The 15,150-nt window shown below is 51.8% G+C and overlaps 1 protein-coding gene across 2 annotated transcripts; it reads right to left on the bottom strand.

Annotated features, from left to right (window-relative positions):
• Positions 1-6,856: 6,856 nt before the first annotated feature.
• On the bottom strand, positions 6,857-12,225 carry LOC307180982 (uncharacterized protein CXorf49 homolog). 2 transcript variants are annotated; one of them, XM_079911681.1, is made up of 6 exons: positions 9,553-12,225; positions 8,691-8,847; positions 8,086-8,162; positions 7,755-7,800; positions 7,130-7,171; positions 6,857-7,025 (listed from the first exon to the last, which is right to left on the bottom strand). In XM_079911681.1, exons 1-5 carry the CDS (start codon positions 11,035-11,037, stop codon positions 7,131-7,133), a joined length of 1,806 nt encoding a protein of 601 aa, XP_079767807.1. In that variant the 5' UTR covers positions 11,038-12,225; the 3' UTR covers positions 6,857-7,025; position 7,130. The 2 variants fall into 2 exon arrangements, 1 of the variants encoding a protein (XP_079767807.1); XR_013825837.1 differs by having other exon boundaries at positions 7,010-7,025; positions 7,708-7,800.
• Positions 12,226-15,150: the final 2,925 nt, after the last annotated feature.

The following is a 15,150-nucleotide window of genomic DNA, read 5'->3' as shown; positions in this document are numbered from 1 at the left end:
CTGCTCCTGCCAGTACAGGCTTGTTATTTCTTGGTGTATAATTTCTTTTTCCCCTTATCAGGCTCGGCATATCCCAGTGAGTTTATGGAGAAGAGATGAGGGTTTCCCTGGGAGAGGCGTCTGTCACTTTGTGGGGGAGCAGACTCTGTAGCATCTACCGGCACAGGGCATGTGTTAGCTCTTGCTAGGGAAGGAAGGGCCACCCTGCAAGCTTTGAGGCCTCAGGACGTTTGGATCTGATAAGCCAACGTTTGGGGACATCCATGCCAATATACCCGGCCTACATTTCAGAGTCTGAAGTTTTTCCAAAAAGGGCCCTGACCTTCCCATAACAGGCCTGTGTTTGTCAAGGATGTATGCATCTCTGGAGTTCTGCACTTACTGTTATCGCATAATCTGTGAGCTACTCAGCTGTCTCTGCAGGAGGCAAGGGCATTTTGTAAGCCACCAAGAAAACCCCATGAATCTTACACTTGGCCCTTAACTGTTTGGTAATGTCCCTTAGTTTCTCATTATGTCTTTGCAGGGCGCCAGTATAACAGTGATGAACAGCCGCCTCTGCCCTCCCTATAGACATAGTGCCCTCCCTACCATTCAAAGGCCTGAATCATCTCACAGGCCACAAGTAAGACCCTCCACTGGGATATTTTTCAAGGTACGTATGGATAAAACCTTAAGGAATCAGGAGGTAACCTTGTGCTAGAGATTATCCATGCCCCACATAACACTCAAAATGGTACGCTCTTTGTCATTTGGGCAGTGAGTGAGCTGGTCCATAAACCCCATCTTATAGCTAACTTCTCAGACCACTCCTGGTACCACTTTTGTTAGTTTGGGTCCTCCAAAAATACGGACACCAAGGCATGATTGGACATGAACGAACATGATGGGAGAATGGCATGTGAAGGATAAAGGAGAAGGAGCAGGAATGAGTCTTCTTCTTCAGGGTGCGATGCGGGTCTGACGTCTGTAAGAGAGACGCGGGGGAAAGGAGGATCAGATAAGAAGAATCTCAGATGCAGTTTCGTTCTAACAGTAAACTTTAGTTCCGTTTAGTTTAGTTTGTTCAGGCTCATGTGGAGTCCCCACCCTACAGCTGCCATTTAGAGGAGTCCCTGTCCTGAAGCAGTATGCCCCTGCCATGCTCAGTCACTGGCTGGGAGCTACCCAGAGGATGTGGGATCTTGGCACAAACAATGGTGGTGCCAGAGAAGTGGCAGCTGGCACTTGCCAATCTACTATGTTCCCTGCAGTGGATCGGAGGGGCATGTTTCTATGGCCACCACAAGGAAGCAGAAGTCAAAGGTGACTAACATTTCCGTTTTGAGTGACTTTGTGGTGGGGAGCATAAGGACACAGGAAGTAAAGAAAGATTGGGAGGGAAATGATGGGATTTTGGATACATTAAGGTTGTGTTTCTTATAGGACATGCAGGTGGAATTAGCCAGGATGCACTTAGAAATTTGGTTCTGGAACACCAGTGAGGGGTCAAAGCTAGAGAGAGATACAGACTTGGGAGTCATTCATTCCCTCAGTAAACTTTTATAGCAGTGTTTTTTCAAACGTCACCATAACCTTAGAAGTTCTTTGCATGGAAGCTCCAATTCCTTTCCCTTCACCCTCCTCAGAAGTAACCTCTATCCTTTGTCTTCATCATTCCCTTCCTTTTCTTTAGTTATTCTCTACATAGGTTCATATTCCTAACAATGTTGGTTTTGCTGCATCCTTTGGTCTTTATGTAAATGGAATCATTTTTGTTGTTTCTGACTTCTCCCGTGTGATACTGTGTAACTGAGATTCATCCCTGTTGTCGCATGTGGCAGGCACTTGTTCATTTTCATTGCTGTACGCTGTTCCACCAAATGAATATACAGTAGACTCTCATTATCATGATCGTTATTTGCAGTCTATAAAGTTGCCATGAACACTGAATTAGGCAATCCTGAAACATTGCTCCTAAGGGAAATATAATTTCAAGTTCCTACCATCCGCTGGTCACAACATTTTCATCGACTGATCGCTGCGTAATCATGTTTCATGTGTGTTTCTGTTTAAAGGCACTCTATTTAATACAAATATTATTGATTCATTAACACTGACCTCACAGCCAACAGCATTATAAATCATGCCTGAGCAAGGTTTATGTAACACACATATTTTCTTGAGTGCACGTCATAGTCATTTTGCACTCAAGGACACTAGACAGTACTTCAGCACTAAGCTTGGAGGCCATCTTTAATTATGAAATCACCAACAAAGAAGCACAAAAATGCAAACTATGTGGCACCAAATAAATCATGAAAAGGACACTTGCTTGCAGTATGAGACTGAAACCAGAAGGCAGAGCGTCACCTTGTTTGACCTCAGTTGGGAACATATTCCACCAACTCAAATTTTTCACAGCTCTCTCGAATGAGGAGGAAAGCACTCTGGTACTGATTTGTGGTTAAAAATGAATTTTAGCAAATAGGGGAATTTGCAAGTATGGAATCTACAGATAACAAGAATCAACTGTATCTCAACCTATGTATCCATTCTACTGTCAATGGGTAATTTGGGTTGTTTCCATTTGGGCAGATATTATTCATAGCGCTACTATAAACATTCTGGCGCATGTTTCCTGGTGCCCACGTACAAGAGCCTTCCAGGACAGAGCTTTCCAACTTTTGGACCTGGGACTTTGAGGCCTTCATCTCCAGAGACAGCCAGACAGCAGCCCCTGGACCGCTTGGTTCTGGCCCTGAACAACTTTGTCATCTTACTCCTGTATGCCATACAATCATCATTTTCTGTGTGAGCCATAGAATCAAATGGCTGGGAAGCTGCGTTCCAGTGCTCATACTTAGGACTGAAATTGTCATCTCATAGGGAAAGAAGATTTCCAACATTACTAGATCATGCCAGAGTTTTTACAATGGGGTCATGCTAATTTCTACTCCTATCAACAGTGTTTAACTGTTCCACATCCTCATCAACATTTGATATTAACAAAGTACAAAATTGTTGTCAATCTTGTGATAGTGAAATGGTGTCTCATTGTAGATTTAATCTGCAATTTCTTGATTAGTAATAATATTAGTAATAATATTGAGCAGCTTTTCATACGCTTGGCCTTGGGGATTTTCTTGTCTATGAGGTGTTCATTTAGTGTCCTTTGCCCATTTTCCCCTTGGGTTGTTTGCATATTTATTTGTGGAAGTTCTTTATGTATTCTATACTTTAATTCTTTGATGATTTCGTGTTATGTAAATATCTTCTAGTTTTTAGCTTGCCTTCACTCTTTTTATCATACCTTTTAACGAACAAAAGCACTTCTTTTTAATTTTTCACAGCACTTTATTATGAAAAGTTCCATACAAGAAGATCACGGGACTTCCCTGGTGGCACAGTGGTTAAGAATCTGCCTGCCAATGTAGGGGACACGGGTTCGATCCCTGGTCCCAGAAGATCCCCTATGCCACGGAGCAACTAAGCCTGTGCGGCACAGCTACTGGAGCCTGTGCTCTAGAGCCTGCGTGCCACAGCTGCTGAAGCCTGCGTGCCTAGAGCCCATGCTCCACAACAAGAGAAGCCACTGCAATGAGAAGCCCGCGCACCACAACGAAGAGTAGCCCCTGCTCACCGCAACTAGAGAAAGCCCGCGCGCAGCCACAGAGGCCCAGCGCAGCCAAATAAATAAATAAATAAATAAACTTTTAAAAGAAAGAAGAAGATCACAAGATGATCCGGGAAAGTTGAGGGGGTACTTGCTGATCATGGACCACCTTTGCTCTCACCTGATGACCTTGCTTCCCATTTCATTGAGAGTATACAGGCAATCAGAAACAAACTTCACTCATTCATAAATAGTTTTCTCTATTTTGGATCATTCCTATCAGCATACAAGTATGTTGTCGTTTCTCCCAATTAAAGAAAACCTTCTTTTGATTCCAATTTCCCTTCAAGCGACACCATTTTTCTCTGCTCACCTTCACATAAAAACTCCTTAAGAGTCGGTGTATACTTGCTGTCTCAAATTCCTCTCTTCTCATTCACTCTTTCTCTCCTTTCCATTTAACAATTCTCTATTGAGGGCTGACAAGGTACTGTTCTAACACATGGTGCCGTTCTAACACATGGTGCTACATCACTGAGAAAAACAGATGACGTTCCTTCCCTCAAGAGCTTACATTTCTGTCATAGGCCTATTGGCAATATTTTCTCAATCTTCAACTATGTCCATTCCTTTGTTGTTGGAAATCACTTTCCTGGACCCAGTTTCAATCTTTATCGGTTGCCTAGAGTGTCGCTCCTAGAACACTCCTTTACCAAACCCCTAAGTGGGATCTTCTGCTTCCTAGAACTAATGTCTTCATTGTTCTTGGTTTACCACAGTGTTTTGATGGGACTCATTCTCCAGGTACCATGGGTGATAATTTCTTTTAAGACTTTGCATGAACAAATATTACCTTTAATATTACCTTTAATTTCATGCTTATTTGATAGCTGATATATAATTTCAGGCTGAAAAGTTTTCTGACTTTCAATGTCACTTTTGAGAATGCTGGTACTATTTTGCATGCCATTATGATTCCCAAGCCTTTATGTATGACACATTTAATTTTTTTAGTTACATATATTTTGATTTATTACATAGTAAAATTAACTTTTTTGTTTTCAGTACCATGAGTTTTAACACATGGACAGATTTGTGTAACTATCACCACAATCAGGATACAAAACAGTTCCATCAGCCCCAAAATCTCCCTCATTCTGCTGTTTTGTAGTCAAACCATCTCCCCCATCCCAAACCTCTGATAACTGGTGATCTGTTTCCCATCCCTATAGTTTTACCTTTTCCAAATATTATACAAACACAATCACACAGTATGTAACATTTTGAGACTGGCTTCTTTCATTTAGCGTAATGCATTTGCGATTCATCCAAGTTGTTGCATGTATCAAGAGTTCCTTCCTTTGTATTGTTAAAGAATGTTTCATTTATAGATGTATGGTTTTATTCGTTCATCTGTTGAATAACATCTTGATTGCTTTCAGTTTGGGGTGACTATGAATAAGGTTTCTATGAACATTCTGTTAACATTCTATTAACATCCATAGTGTGCACTGGGAAGCGAGTTCCTGTGATGGCTGTCTCCAGCCTGTAGTTAGCTTCACTCTCTCCAGAGTGTCTGCAGGGACACATGACCTGGAATGACTGTCTCTACTGGTCAGAGGCAGGTCCAAGGTCTAAGCTAGCTCTGTTTCCTCGCAGTGCACACACACTTATTGGTAATGGCCTCAGCTCAGTGGGGAGCAGTGCCGGAGCAAGAGGGGCTAGAACATAAGCCTGGTACAGGCTGGGTGGGGCACTGGGTACATTCTAGGAATCCAGCCAGAGGCCTGGGCAGCAATCAAGCCCATCTTCTCCAGGGAGGGATTTGAGGCGAAGGATTAAGTCCCACGAACGTTCTTTTCTGACCCTGAGGTCTGTGACTGTCCCATCCCACCTGTGGTCTGTCCACCTGAGCTCATGCCATGGACTCTGGAAGGGAGTCAGGGTGAGAATATGGGGGAAGGGTGGACCCAAGTGCTCCCCATTGTCCAGGTGCAGTCACTCCTTACTTCCCATCCTCACTGCGCCCATCCTGCCCCTGTCCCGGGTAGCTCATGTTGGGTGGCCTCATATATGGGTCCCCTGATTCTAAGATGAGCTACTCTGAGGAGCCACCCTTCCCAATCTCATTCCATCCACACCCACAGTAGTTGTCAGACATCATAGGATCACAGAGTAGGATCGAGAGCCACCTCCAGCGAATCCAACATTTCGAGCATCCCGACAGCCTGTCGTGGGGTTTGGTGACTTCTGCATCATCCCCCTCCTATGTTTTGGGAATTTAAGGACAACCCTTGAACAAAACAGATCCGACCCTTGCTTTTGCTCATTCAGTGCCTTACAGAACCTGGACCAGCCTCTACTCCCTTTACTCCCTGAATCACATCTTTCTCCCTCAAGGGAGATTACCCCTGATTACATTTATTCACACACAGGGACACACCGTCACCAACCTTGAATGGCCAATCTACCATCATACCCCCTTTTGTGTAGTAAAACACCGGTCTTTCGGGAAGGGTGTCAGGCACAACCACCCTTGCCTCACTCAAACACAAGTCTGTCCCTCTGAGTCTCAGGCTGGTACAGCCCTGGGTCCTGGCTGAGGGAAGGAAGTGCTCCCCAACCTCGAGTGAGGGGGAAATCGAACATGGAGTTCAGACTCAATCTCGTGTGTCCTAAAGAGGCAGTCTGGGAGATTGAGCTGGGACACGGAAATATCATTTCCAGGAAAATCTGTGTCATGGGCCTGGTGGAAGAGTATTTGACGGGGACCATGCAACAACACAGACCTACTAACCACACTCGCCATAGAACCTGACGGGCCAAATTCCACTCAAGGGTGTACAGACGACCCGGCTGGAGGAGGGTGGTCAGCTGGCTAGGGCAGGGAGGATGTGAATGCTTCCAGATTGGAGCTCTGGAAGGGGGTCAAGAGTTCCTGCTGATGGGAAGGGTGAATGGCAGAGATGAATGGGAACCGCCAGACCCCAGAGGAGGAGGGGGGTTTGGAGAGAGCTAGAAGAGGGCCTTCGGGGGAAAGGGAGGACGTGCCAATGTGGCCAGGCAGAGCACACACAGGACCCAGACCTGGGACACTCCGCTGGCTTGACTGCAGGGATGGTAGCAGAGGCTGGCCCAGAGTCCCCACCACAGGATGCCACAGATACCATTCTGGAAAAGGCTCTGATGTAGAGCAGCGCCCCGCCCCGGCCCCCTACCCCGACCCCGACCCTTACCCCTCCAGAGAGAAGGCAGAACACAGAATATGAGAGGTACTTTAATTGGAAACTGCTGTGAAACTGGGGCGGGGCGGGGGCAAAACAGGGGGGAGAGGAAGCCCTAGCTGAGGCAGAACAGGAGGGAACGAGCTTGGCCACAGCTCCAGGGCCCCAAACAGCTGCTCCTCTTGCAGGAAGACGCTGGGCTCAACCTGTGAAACAGCAGAGTCAGGGAAGAGCCTGAAGCCAGGGCCAGCCCCCAGCCCTGCTCAACAGCCAGGACTGTGGGAAGGGGTACGGTGTGTGTAACACTCACTTCAAAGGGTCTGCAACTTGTCAGCCAGGTACTGCATGGCGGCTGCAACAGGGACAGGCATTAGCAGGCGCTCCAGACAGAGGGATACAGAAGCCCGTCCCCCTATCCCCGTGAGGAACCGCCTAGCCCTGATACCTGAAACCCCTCCAGACCCGATGCAAAGAGCTCTGGGCCTGATCACTCCCCACCACCCAAATTGAATGTGGAACTGGTTCCTAAAGGGAAACAAAATGTGCCAGCAGCTCTCATGCTGTGGGCCGTGCCACAACCACTCAGAACTTGTCACACACACAAACAAACAATCCAGCAAGAACCTTAGAAGCCACACCAAGCAGCAGTTCAAGGGAAAAATCAACGAGGCATCTCTAAAAGTCCTATCAGAAGGACATTCCCTAGGACTGGTCTGGTTGTCAAAGTGTGCATGCAGTCCAGACAGTACTTTGCTATTTGTACACACGCCCAGTTGTACATGCACAGCCAGCTCCAGGGCCAGGCCTGAGAGGTTCTCCTCCCCACAGGGATGATCGTCCCTGCCAGGCCCACCGCACCTGCAGCCCACCCCCACCCCAGGTGCCCACCCGGGTTCTTCACTAAGACACCGCTCTCCGGCCCTGGTTCCTCATACCAAGTTGCTCCTTAAGTTCGTCTACTTCTCTCTTTAGCTCGAGACACTAGGCCAGCAGACAGAGGAGGAAGAGAAATGATTAGTATACTCTGGCCTCCTCTCTCCTCCACCTTCTCCTCTCCCCTCCACCTTCTCCTCTCCCCCGGGCCCTCCACCCCAAAGCCGGGTGGTCAGACTGGCAAGGGCTCCTCAGTGGAAAGGAGGTGGGCTCCCTCCGTGGGGTACGTGATGGGGGCAGGGGAGGGGGAGCCCACACATGTCAGCTGAACTTGGACCCAGATCCCACCCTCGAGTTTGGGCCTGCATTTCCAGGATGCAGTGGAAGCATTACCCAAGGACAGCAGGGCGTTCCCAGTGGCTGCTGCTGCGTTTCCGGTCTTGGGGGATGGTCAAGTGGCCCCCGGTCACCTGAGAGGGAAAGGACACACAATCCAGCTTCCCAGGCTCCCAGTGAGGTGGAAAGGGCCAAGCGGGCTCTAAAGTGAGGTGAGGCAGCACCATCGTCTGCTGGCAACCAGCCGCCCTGCTCTGCCCAGCAGCCGGAACCTTGTCTCTGGGCCTGCTTCCCCTGTTCCCCGGGGGCAGCCATTTCGCCATTGTGGTCCCCAAACAATGTGGCTCTGGATTCGACCCTCCCAGAGCTGCAGCCACAGCCAGCACGTGGGAGAGCAATGTGGCCGAACAGGACATAACAGAAAAGGCTGTTCCCCTGCAAGTCTACACCCGGAGCAGCTGTTTGCGGCACTGCCACCGATCACCCCGGCCGCACCTACCCCACTCAGAGGATGATGTGGCTCAAGGACAGCCCTCTCAGCACCCCATCTCCTGTGGGAGAAGCTGCCTGGGAGCAAGGCTGTGCCCCCGGCAGAGACAGAGGCAGAGGTTTCTGTCCTCAACCCCTCTTCCCTCCCCTCATATCAAACCCACGACACTCACCTGAGGGGGCAGGCCCCCTGGGCATGACTTCTCCCTGGTTCAGGGCCAAGGGTTCTGAGTTTCCTGGATCTTGGGGGCCTCTGGTGTTGACGTCGCCACTGCTGGCTTTTCTACGATGCATGCGCAGACAAGATGTCCCTGGCCTGTGAGTTAGCAGCTGAAACAAAAATTTCTCACCGATTTGGACTAAGGAAGTGTGTGTGTGTGTGTGTGTGTGTGTGTGTGTGTGTGTGAGAGAGAGAGAGAGAGAGAGAGAGACAGAGAGACAGAGAGACAGAGAGACAGAGCCAGAGAGAGAGACAGAGAGAGAGAGAGACAGAGAGAGAGAGTTGTGTGATTCGGGCCAGGGTGAGGCAGGGAATTGGGAAGGGAATTGAAAGGCTGATCTCATTAGCACTTTCTCCCTCAGTCAGCCCCAGGCCAGTAGGCAGAGCTGATCTAGGCACAACAGTGGGACACTGAGAAAGCCCAGGCCCCCTGCAAGGAAGGTCTGGGGAACAGCTAGGAAGGAGGATTCGGGAAGCTGGTGAGTCTGAATACTGAGGCTTTCCGGGGAAGCTTTTAAGGGATCCCCCGACCCAATTCAGCTACCAGCCCTCCCTTCCATCCCAGCCCAAGTCTCTCAGAGGAGGTTGGAAAGAGGCCAAGGGTGGAGAACCGGGCCCAGGACACCCGAAGTGCTACCTTAATGTTTGTCCCTAGGAAAAGGAGCCCGATCTGGCATCGTAATGACCCAGTGACCGAGGGGCACCCAATGCTAACCTCTGAGGGGTGGACAGAGGCAGCATGGGTGAAGACGTGTGCCCTGGGTGCTGTGGGGTGGGGGAAGAGTGGGGAGAGAGGAGGAGCATGGCCTACTCACTTGGCCCTTTGGGGCTGGGTCTCTATTTGGGTCCTTATCTTCTCCCGCCACCGCCTCAGACTCCCTTGCCCACCTGACCACGGATTTCTTCCCAGCGCCACTGTGCTTGGACTGTTTGGTTCCCGAAAGGACCAAGGTATAACTCTTGGGTCTCCCAGGCAGCGGAATACCAGAGATTGGGGGGAAGGTGGCCGCTTCCACGGGAGTTGCCGAGATTCGCTGCCCCCGGGAACAGAAGGTTCCCCCCAGGGCAAGTTTGGACGCTTCCCCGACGGATTTCTTCTCCTGGGCTCCGTTCTTCCTAGGAGTGACCCGCGGCAGGCCACCTGCAGCAGCAGCAGAAACAGAAGCAGCAGCAGCAGCAGCAGCAGCAGCTCCCGGGTAGCTGGGCTTGCTGCCCCCCTTGCCCCACAGCACGCTCTGCATTTTCTTAGGGGAAGAGATGCCCTGCTCTCCCACGCCCTGCCTTTCCACAACCGAAGAGAGTCCTCGCGGAGCCGAGGACAGGGAAGAGCCTGTCACGTGACGGTAATTCTCCCTGACTTGGAACTTCGAGTGTCTGGGAGTGTCCCCGGGATCCTCGGGTCTGCTGGGCTTGGCCTGGCCTCCTCCTCTGCGGTAAGTGCTCACCGTCATCAGCTGTGTCTCACTGAATTCATCTGAGGACTCGGAGTCGGACAGCAGCCAGGCCAGGTCTTCCGCGGAGCGCCGCTGGCGATCCGCAGCCACGTTCAACCTACGCTTAGTGCCTCTCTTAGGGTTCCCCAAGGCCCGGCCCGCTTCAGGCCCACCGAGGTGGAGAGGGCCGGCTGGAGCCGTCGGCGCCTCCCCACAGCTCTGGCCGGGCGCTCCTCGACCGCCGGGACCCGCCTCGAGGCGCAGTGTCCACACGGTGGACTCTTTGAAGGTGGTGGAGCTCTCCGGGGACGGGTACCTGCGGACGCCCAGCACGTCCTGGTCGGTCAGCTGCTGCAGGTTGGACTCCTTGGCCGCCTCAGACTCCTCGATCAGGTCCAGGAGGTCCCTCGTGTGCTCCTCTGGGGAGTCAGGTCCGCCTTCGCGGCCCCACAGCACCGGCCCTCGCGCTTCCAGCATCTCCCGCTTCGACTGGAAGCCCTCGGGGTCCGGGTATCTGCGGACGCCCAGCACGTCCTGGTCGGTCAGCTGCTGCAGGTTGGCCTCCTTGGCCGCCTCAGACTCGTCGATCAGGTCCAGGAGGTCCCTCGTGTGCTCATCTGGGGAGCCAGGTCCGCCTTCGCGGCCCCACAGCACAGGCCCTCGCGCTTCCAGCATCTCCCGCTTCGACTGGAAGCCCTCGGGGTCCGGGAAGCCGCCTCCGCCCTTGCCGCTCCGCGGCTCCCCAGACTCGGGGCCTGGGTCGGGCCCCGGCGGGACTGCGGGGCTGGCTATGCGGACGCCGGCCCGCTCCCTGACCTTTGGGCGGACACGCCTTCCCCACACATACACCTCATCCGGGGAGCTCATGTCGCGACCCGGGCGGCCCCGGAACCGGGGCGACGGTCGATGGCCCGAGTCGCGGTCGCGGTCACGGCGGGCTAGGCGGCCGGCGCTCAGAAGGGAGCGTCAACCACCTCACGCACCGCACGAGCTCGCCTCAAAAGAAAGGACGCGCCACTTTCAGCGCGCCTCTCACGCCTGCGCCGCAGCCTCCTCATTGGTCCGGCCCCCGCCAACCAGCGGGCGCCTTGTTCGCCCGCCCTCGTCGAGACCTAACCAATGGGGCCGAGGGCCTCTGGTTTGCTCGCAAGCCCGTGGGCGGTCCGGGCAGTTGGCTGGTGAAGGAGATGGTGGGAGTGCCTCCCTCTGTCAAGCCTCTGGGCCCGCCTCCTCCTGTCCCGCCTCCCCTTTCTGGTTAGAGTCACAGCTCTGAGCCTCCGTTTCCCATGTATACAGGGGGTCGAGGGCGTCGGGGAGTGAGGGCGCCGGGCTCCAGGGGTGGTGAGGATGAAACATCAAGATGGAGGCGCTGGATGCCTAGCACGCGCCGAAAGCATTTGCCAGCCTCCCTTCCACCGCAAGCCTTAAGACCCAACAGGAGAACGGGCACAGGAGTCCCGCAGTCAGTGATCAGGGGTCGGCCAGAGAGCAAAGGGATCGTATTTTCGTTCTGTAAGGTCTCTGTCTCAACTGCTCCATCAAATGTGGCTCAGCAGACGTTACTGGCAGGCGGGTGTGGCGGATAGACTTGGGGTTGGCCTCGCTCCATCAGCCCTTCCCCCTCTCTGAGGCAAATTCAAAGAAGAGGAAATCGCAGTGGCCAGTTACACCCCAAAAGGTGCTCCCCACCGCTGATCCTGGAGATGTGAACTAAAACCACGAATCGGGTTTCACACACTAGGTTGACAACCTTCAAAGAGCTTAACCATTCCGAGGGTGGGAGAGGTTAGGAGCGAACCCCTGTGGCGGTGGTGCAAGAGACGCATTTGGGAGGTAATTTGGCAGAATCCATTGAAAGCAACTTAGTGCCGGCACGCACTCTGTGCCTGGCACTCTTCTAAGCGCTGGGCATAAATAATAATGCATCCGCGTGACACGCCTTTAACTATAGTACCAACTATTACTGGCCTCTTCCCGGTGAGGAAACAGGCACTGAGAGGTTCGGCCACTGGCCCAAGGTCATTCGGCTCGTGGGGATCAGCAGCAGGATTGAAACCAATCTATCTGACTCCAGAGTCCTTGCTTTTAGCCCAAGATCTTTAAAAGGAAGGAAGAAGGAATCTATTTCCTCTATGCTCCTGCAAGTCCGCTGCCTGGTACTTCTTCCGGAGACACGCTGGTACCTGTAGTGTACAAGAACACATGCACAAGGGTGTTGGTGATGGGAAAAACTGGGAACACTCCAAATTCCCGCCAGTAAGGAAATGGATGAATGCAACGTGGCTTAGCATCCAGTAGCACAAAGCGTGGCAGTCCAACGGAATGCATCAGGCCATTCTCACAGCTTTCGAAAGCATCCGCCTGACTTCCAACTGCAAGTTGCAGAACGATGGCTTTGGATTCACGTTTGTAAGTTAAATCACTTGCGTGCGTGGGCACACGCACACACACCAGTCAATCCTATGTAATATATGAGAATTCATTTAAGTATATGTACAAGTATGTTTTAAAGTTTTGAAGGACGCACAACCAAGGCCTACCAGTTGTGATGGCGGTGGGTGTGGATAGCCAGGTGTCCCTCAGTTTTTCTTGGAACTGTCAGTTCTCAGCTCCCCTGAGCTGAGCAGTACTGATGTCTGGGGAGTGGTGCCTCCCTTGGTTTCTATACGGCCCATGGGTGTTAGAATTTCCCGTGTCTGCCACCCCACTCCTACTCTGACACTGCTCCATTCCTCCCATACCTTCCTTCTGCTCCTTCCCGTTCATACTCCTCTGTCTTCAGTCACCTCTGTCTCCTGCATCCTGCTCTGGCTGACCTCCTGGAGAGTCCTGGGGTGTCTGAACCCCTCTTGCCTGTGGAACTCAAAGGCCCAGTTTTCTGGGTCTGCACCTGAGAAGCTGGCCGTGCTGGAGAAGTTTCAGAGCAGGGGAGATTGGGTGCACTGTAAATCTGCAATCCTCCTCCTCGAGCCTGCCCCCGATGGTGCCTGCCCGTTTGTGGATACCGCCCTCTTCCACTTCTCCCAGTGACTTTTTAAGTCGTGGTGTGCTATTTCAAATATGTTAAAATGGATAAGGAAGGATATAGCAAAATCTCCTGCATCCACCAGCACCCTGGGAAACATTACCAGTGGATTCAGTGGAAGCCTCCGTCTTCCCTCTCACCATTTCCATTCCCTTCCTCCCTCCCCCAGAGAGAGACTCCCAGAACTTCTTCTCACCTTCTCCACTCTCTTCGTCCCTGTGGCTCTCCTACCTCCTCTTCCCCTGCATCCCATACGTCTCCAACGATGTCTACTAATCTCTGCTTTAGCCCCCTATGCTCACCAGGATCCAATACTGCTTTTGACTTACTCTCTTGGCCTGGGGTGGGAGCCAGTGTCAGAGGTTCCTCTTGGCTTTCCCCACCGGGATAGCTCTTACCCCACAGAGCAGTGACCCAATGTGGAAGTCATTGCTCCAACTGCCAAGTGTATCACTTATCATTATCAGCTTGGGGACTGGAGAAATGACCGCTATTTTGGTCCAGGGACCCATTCAGCTCACTGTGAACCGGTCTCTATTCCCAACTCCTTTTAATGTCAGGGCCTCATAAGCCCCATTCTAATGGGGCCCCATCATGACACTTTGGGCCTCCTGGATCAATGTCAGCTCAGATCCTGTGTCCAGTAGTAGTAGAAGTGTCTGGGTCTTTTTCTAGCCTCCGGGTACAGTCACCTGAGAACTGGCAGTCATTCTCTTTAGGGACGGTCATAACCCACTGCCTTGTTTCTGGATCCTTCCTCCTCAGGACTCATCCACCTCTTCAGTGGGGCCAGTCTCTGAATTGGCTGAGGACCAGGAACTGAGCAGGAGACTGTGGCATTTTAGCGGGATGATGGCCCTCCTTCTCTTGCATTCTTGCCTTTTGCTGGCTGTCGTTGCCCCTAGGGAGCCATGCTGTCTGAGCCATCTTCTCAGCTTTCTGCCGGTCAAGCAGGCACTCTTGACTGCCCCTCTGACCTTGCTGGTCGTTACTGGAAATGTGGTCTGCTGGCATCTCTTGGTTAAGAGCTGCCCTCTGCCCTCTATCATGTCAGAATTCGTTGGCTCCCATGGGTGGTAATGAGCCCAGGTCGGGACCACTTTCCTTCCATCATTGGCATTGGCCTCCAGAGGGGAGCAACCACCAAACTTCTAGTGATGCTGGGGCCCCTCTCACCAGAACACTCCTGATGGCTTTGGTGAGTGATGTGTCCTCTCAGCCCTACAGTGGGACATAACCATGAGGCCATGTGACTGGCCTCACCTTTTCTGTCCGTTCTAGCATGTCTGCATCACTCAACCTTATTATTCCTTCCTCTGCCATCTGCCAATCCAAGGCAGGCATTTCCACTTCTCTCCTTACGGGCCATCACTTTCTCAAAGTTTCAAAGGGCCAGTCTGGCAGTGAATTTCCTCCATCTCCTGGAGTCCTTGCCCGTGTGTTAAATCCCATGGCATGAGAAAGCGCCTCCGCTCAGCAAAACTTGCTTATCCACTCTTATATTGCTGTCCACTTGATCCAGCACCCTCAAAATCCAATCCCAGGGATATTGCCCTGCTCCTGCCAGTACAGGCTTGTTATTTCTTGGTGTATAATTTCTTTTTCCCCTTATCAGGCTCGGCATATCCCAGTGAGTTTATGGAGAAGAGATGAGGGTTTCCCTGGGAGAGGCGTCTGTCACTTTGTGGGGGAGCAGACTCTGTAGCATCTACCGGCACAGGGCATGTGTTAGCTCTTGCTAGGGAAGGAAGGGCCACCCTGCAAGCTTTGAGGCCTCAGGACGTTTGGATCTGATAAGCCAACGTTTGGGGACATCCATGCCAATATACCCGGCCTACATTTCAGAGTCTGAAGTTTTTCCAAAAAGGGCCCTGACCTTCCCATAACAGGCCTGTGTTTGTCAAGGATGTATGCATCTCTGGAGTTCTGCACTTACTGTTATCGCATAATCTGTG

Source organism: Stenella coeruleoalba (genome assembly GCF_951394435.1).
Source record: "Stenella coeruleoalba genome assembly, chromosome: X".
Lineage (NCBI taxonomy): Eukaryota > Metazoa > Chordata > Mammalia > Artiodactyla > Delphinidae > Stenella > Stenella coeruleoalba.
Note: the sequence above shows the minus strand (reverse complement) of the source record. Positions and strands in the feature narration are given on the sequence as shown.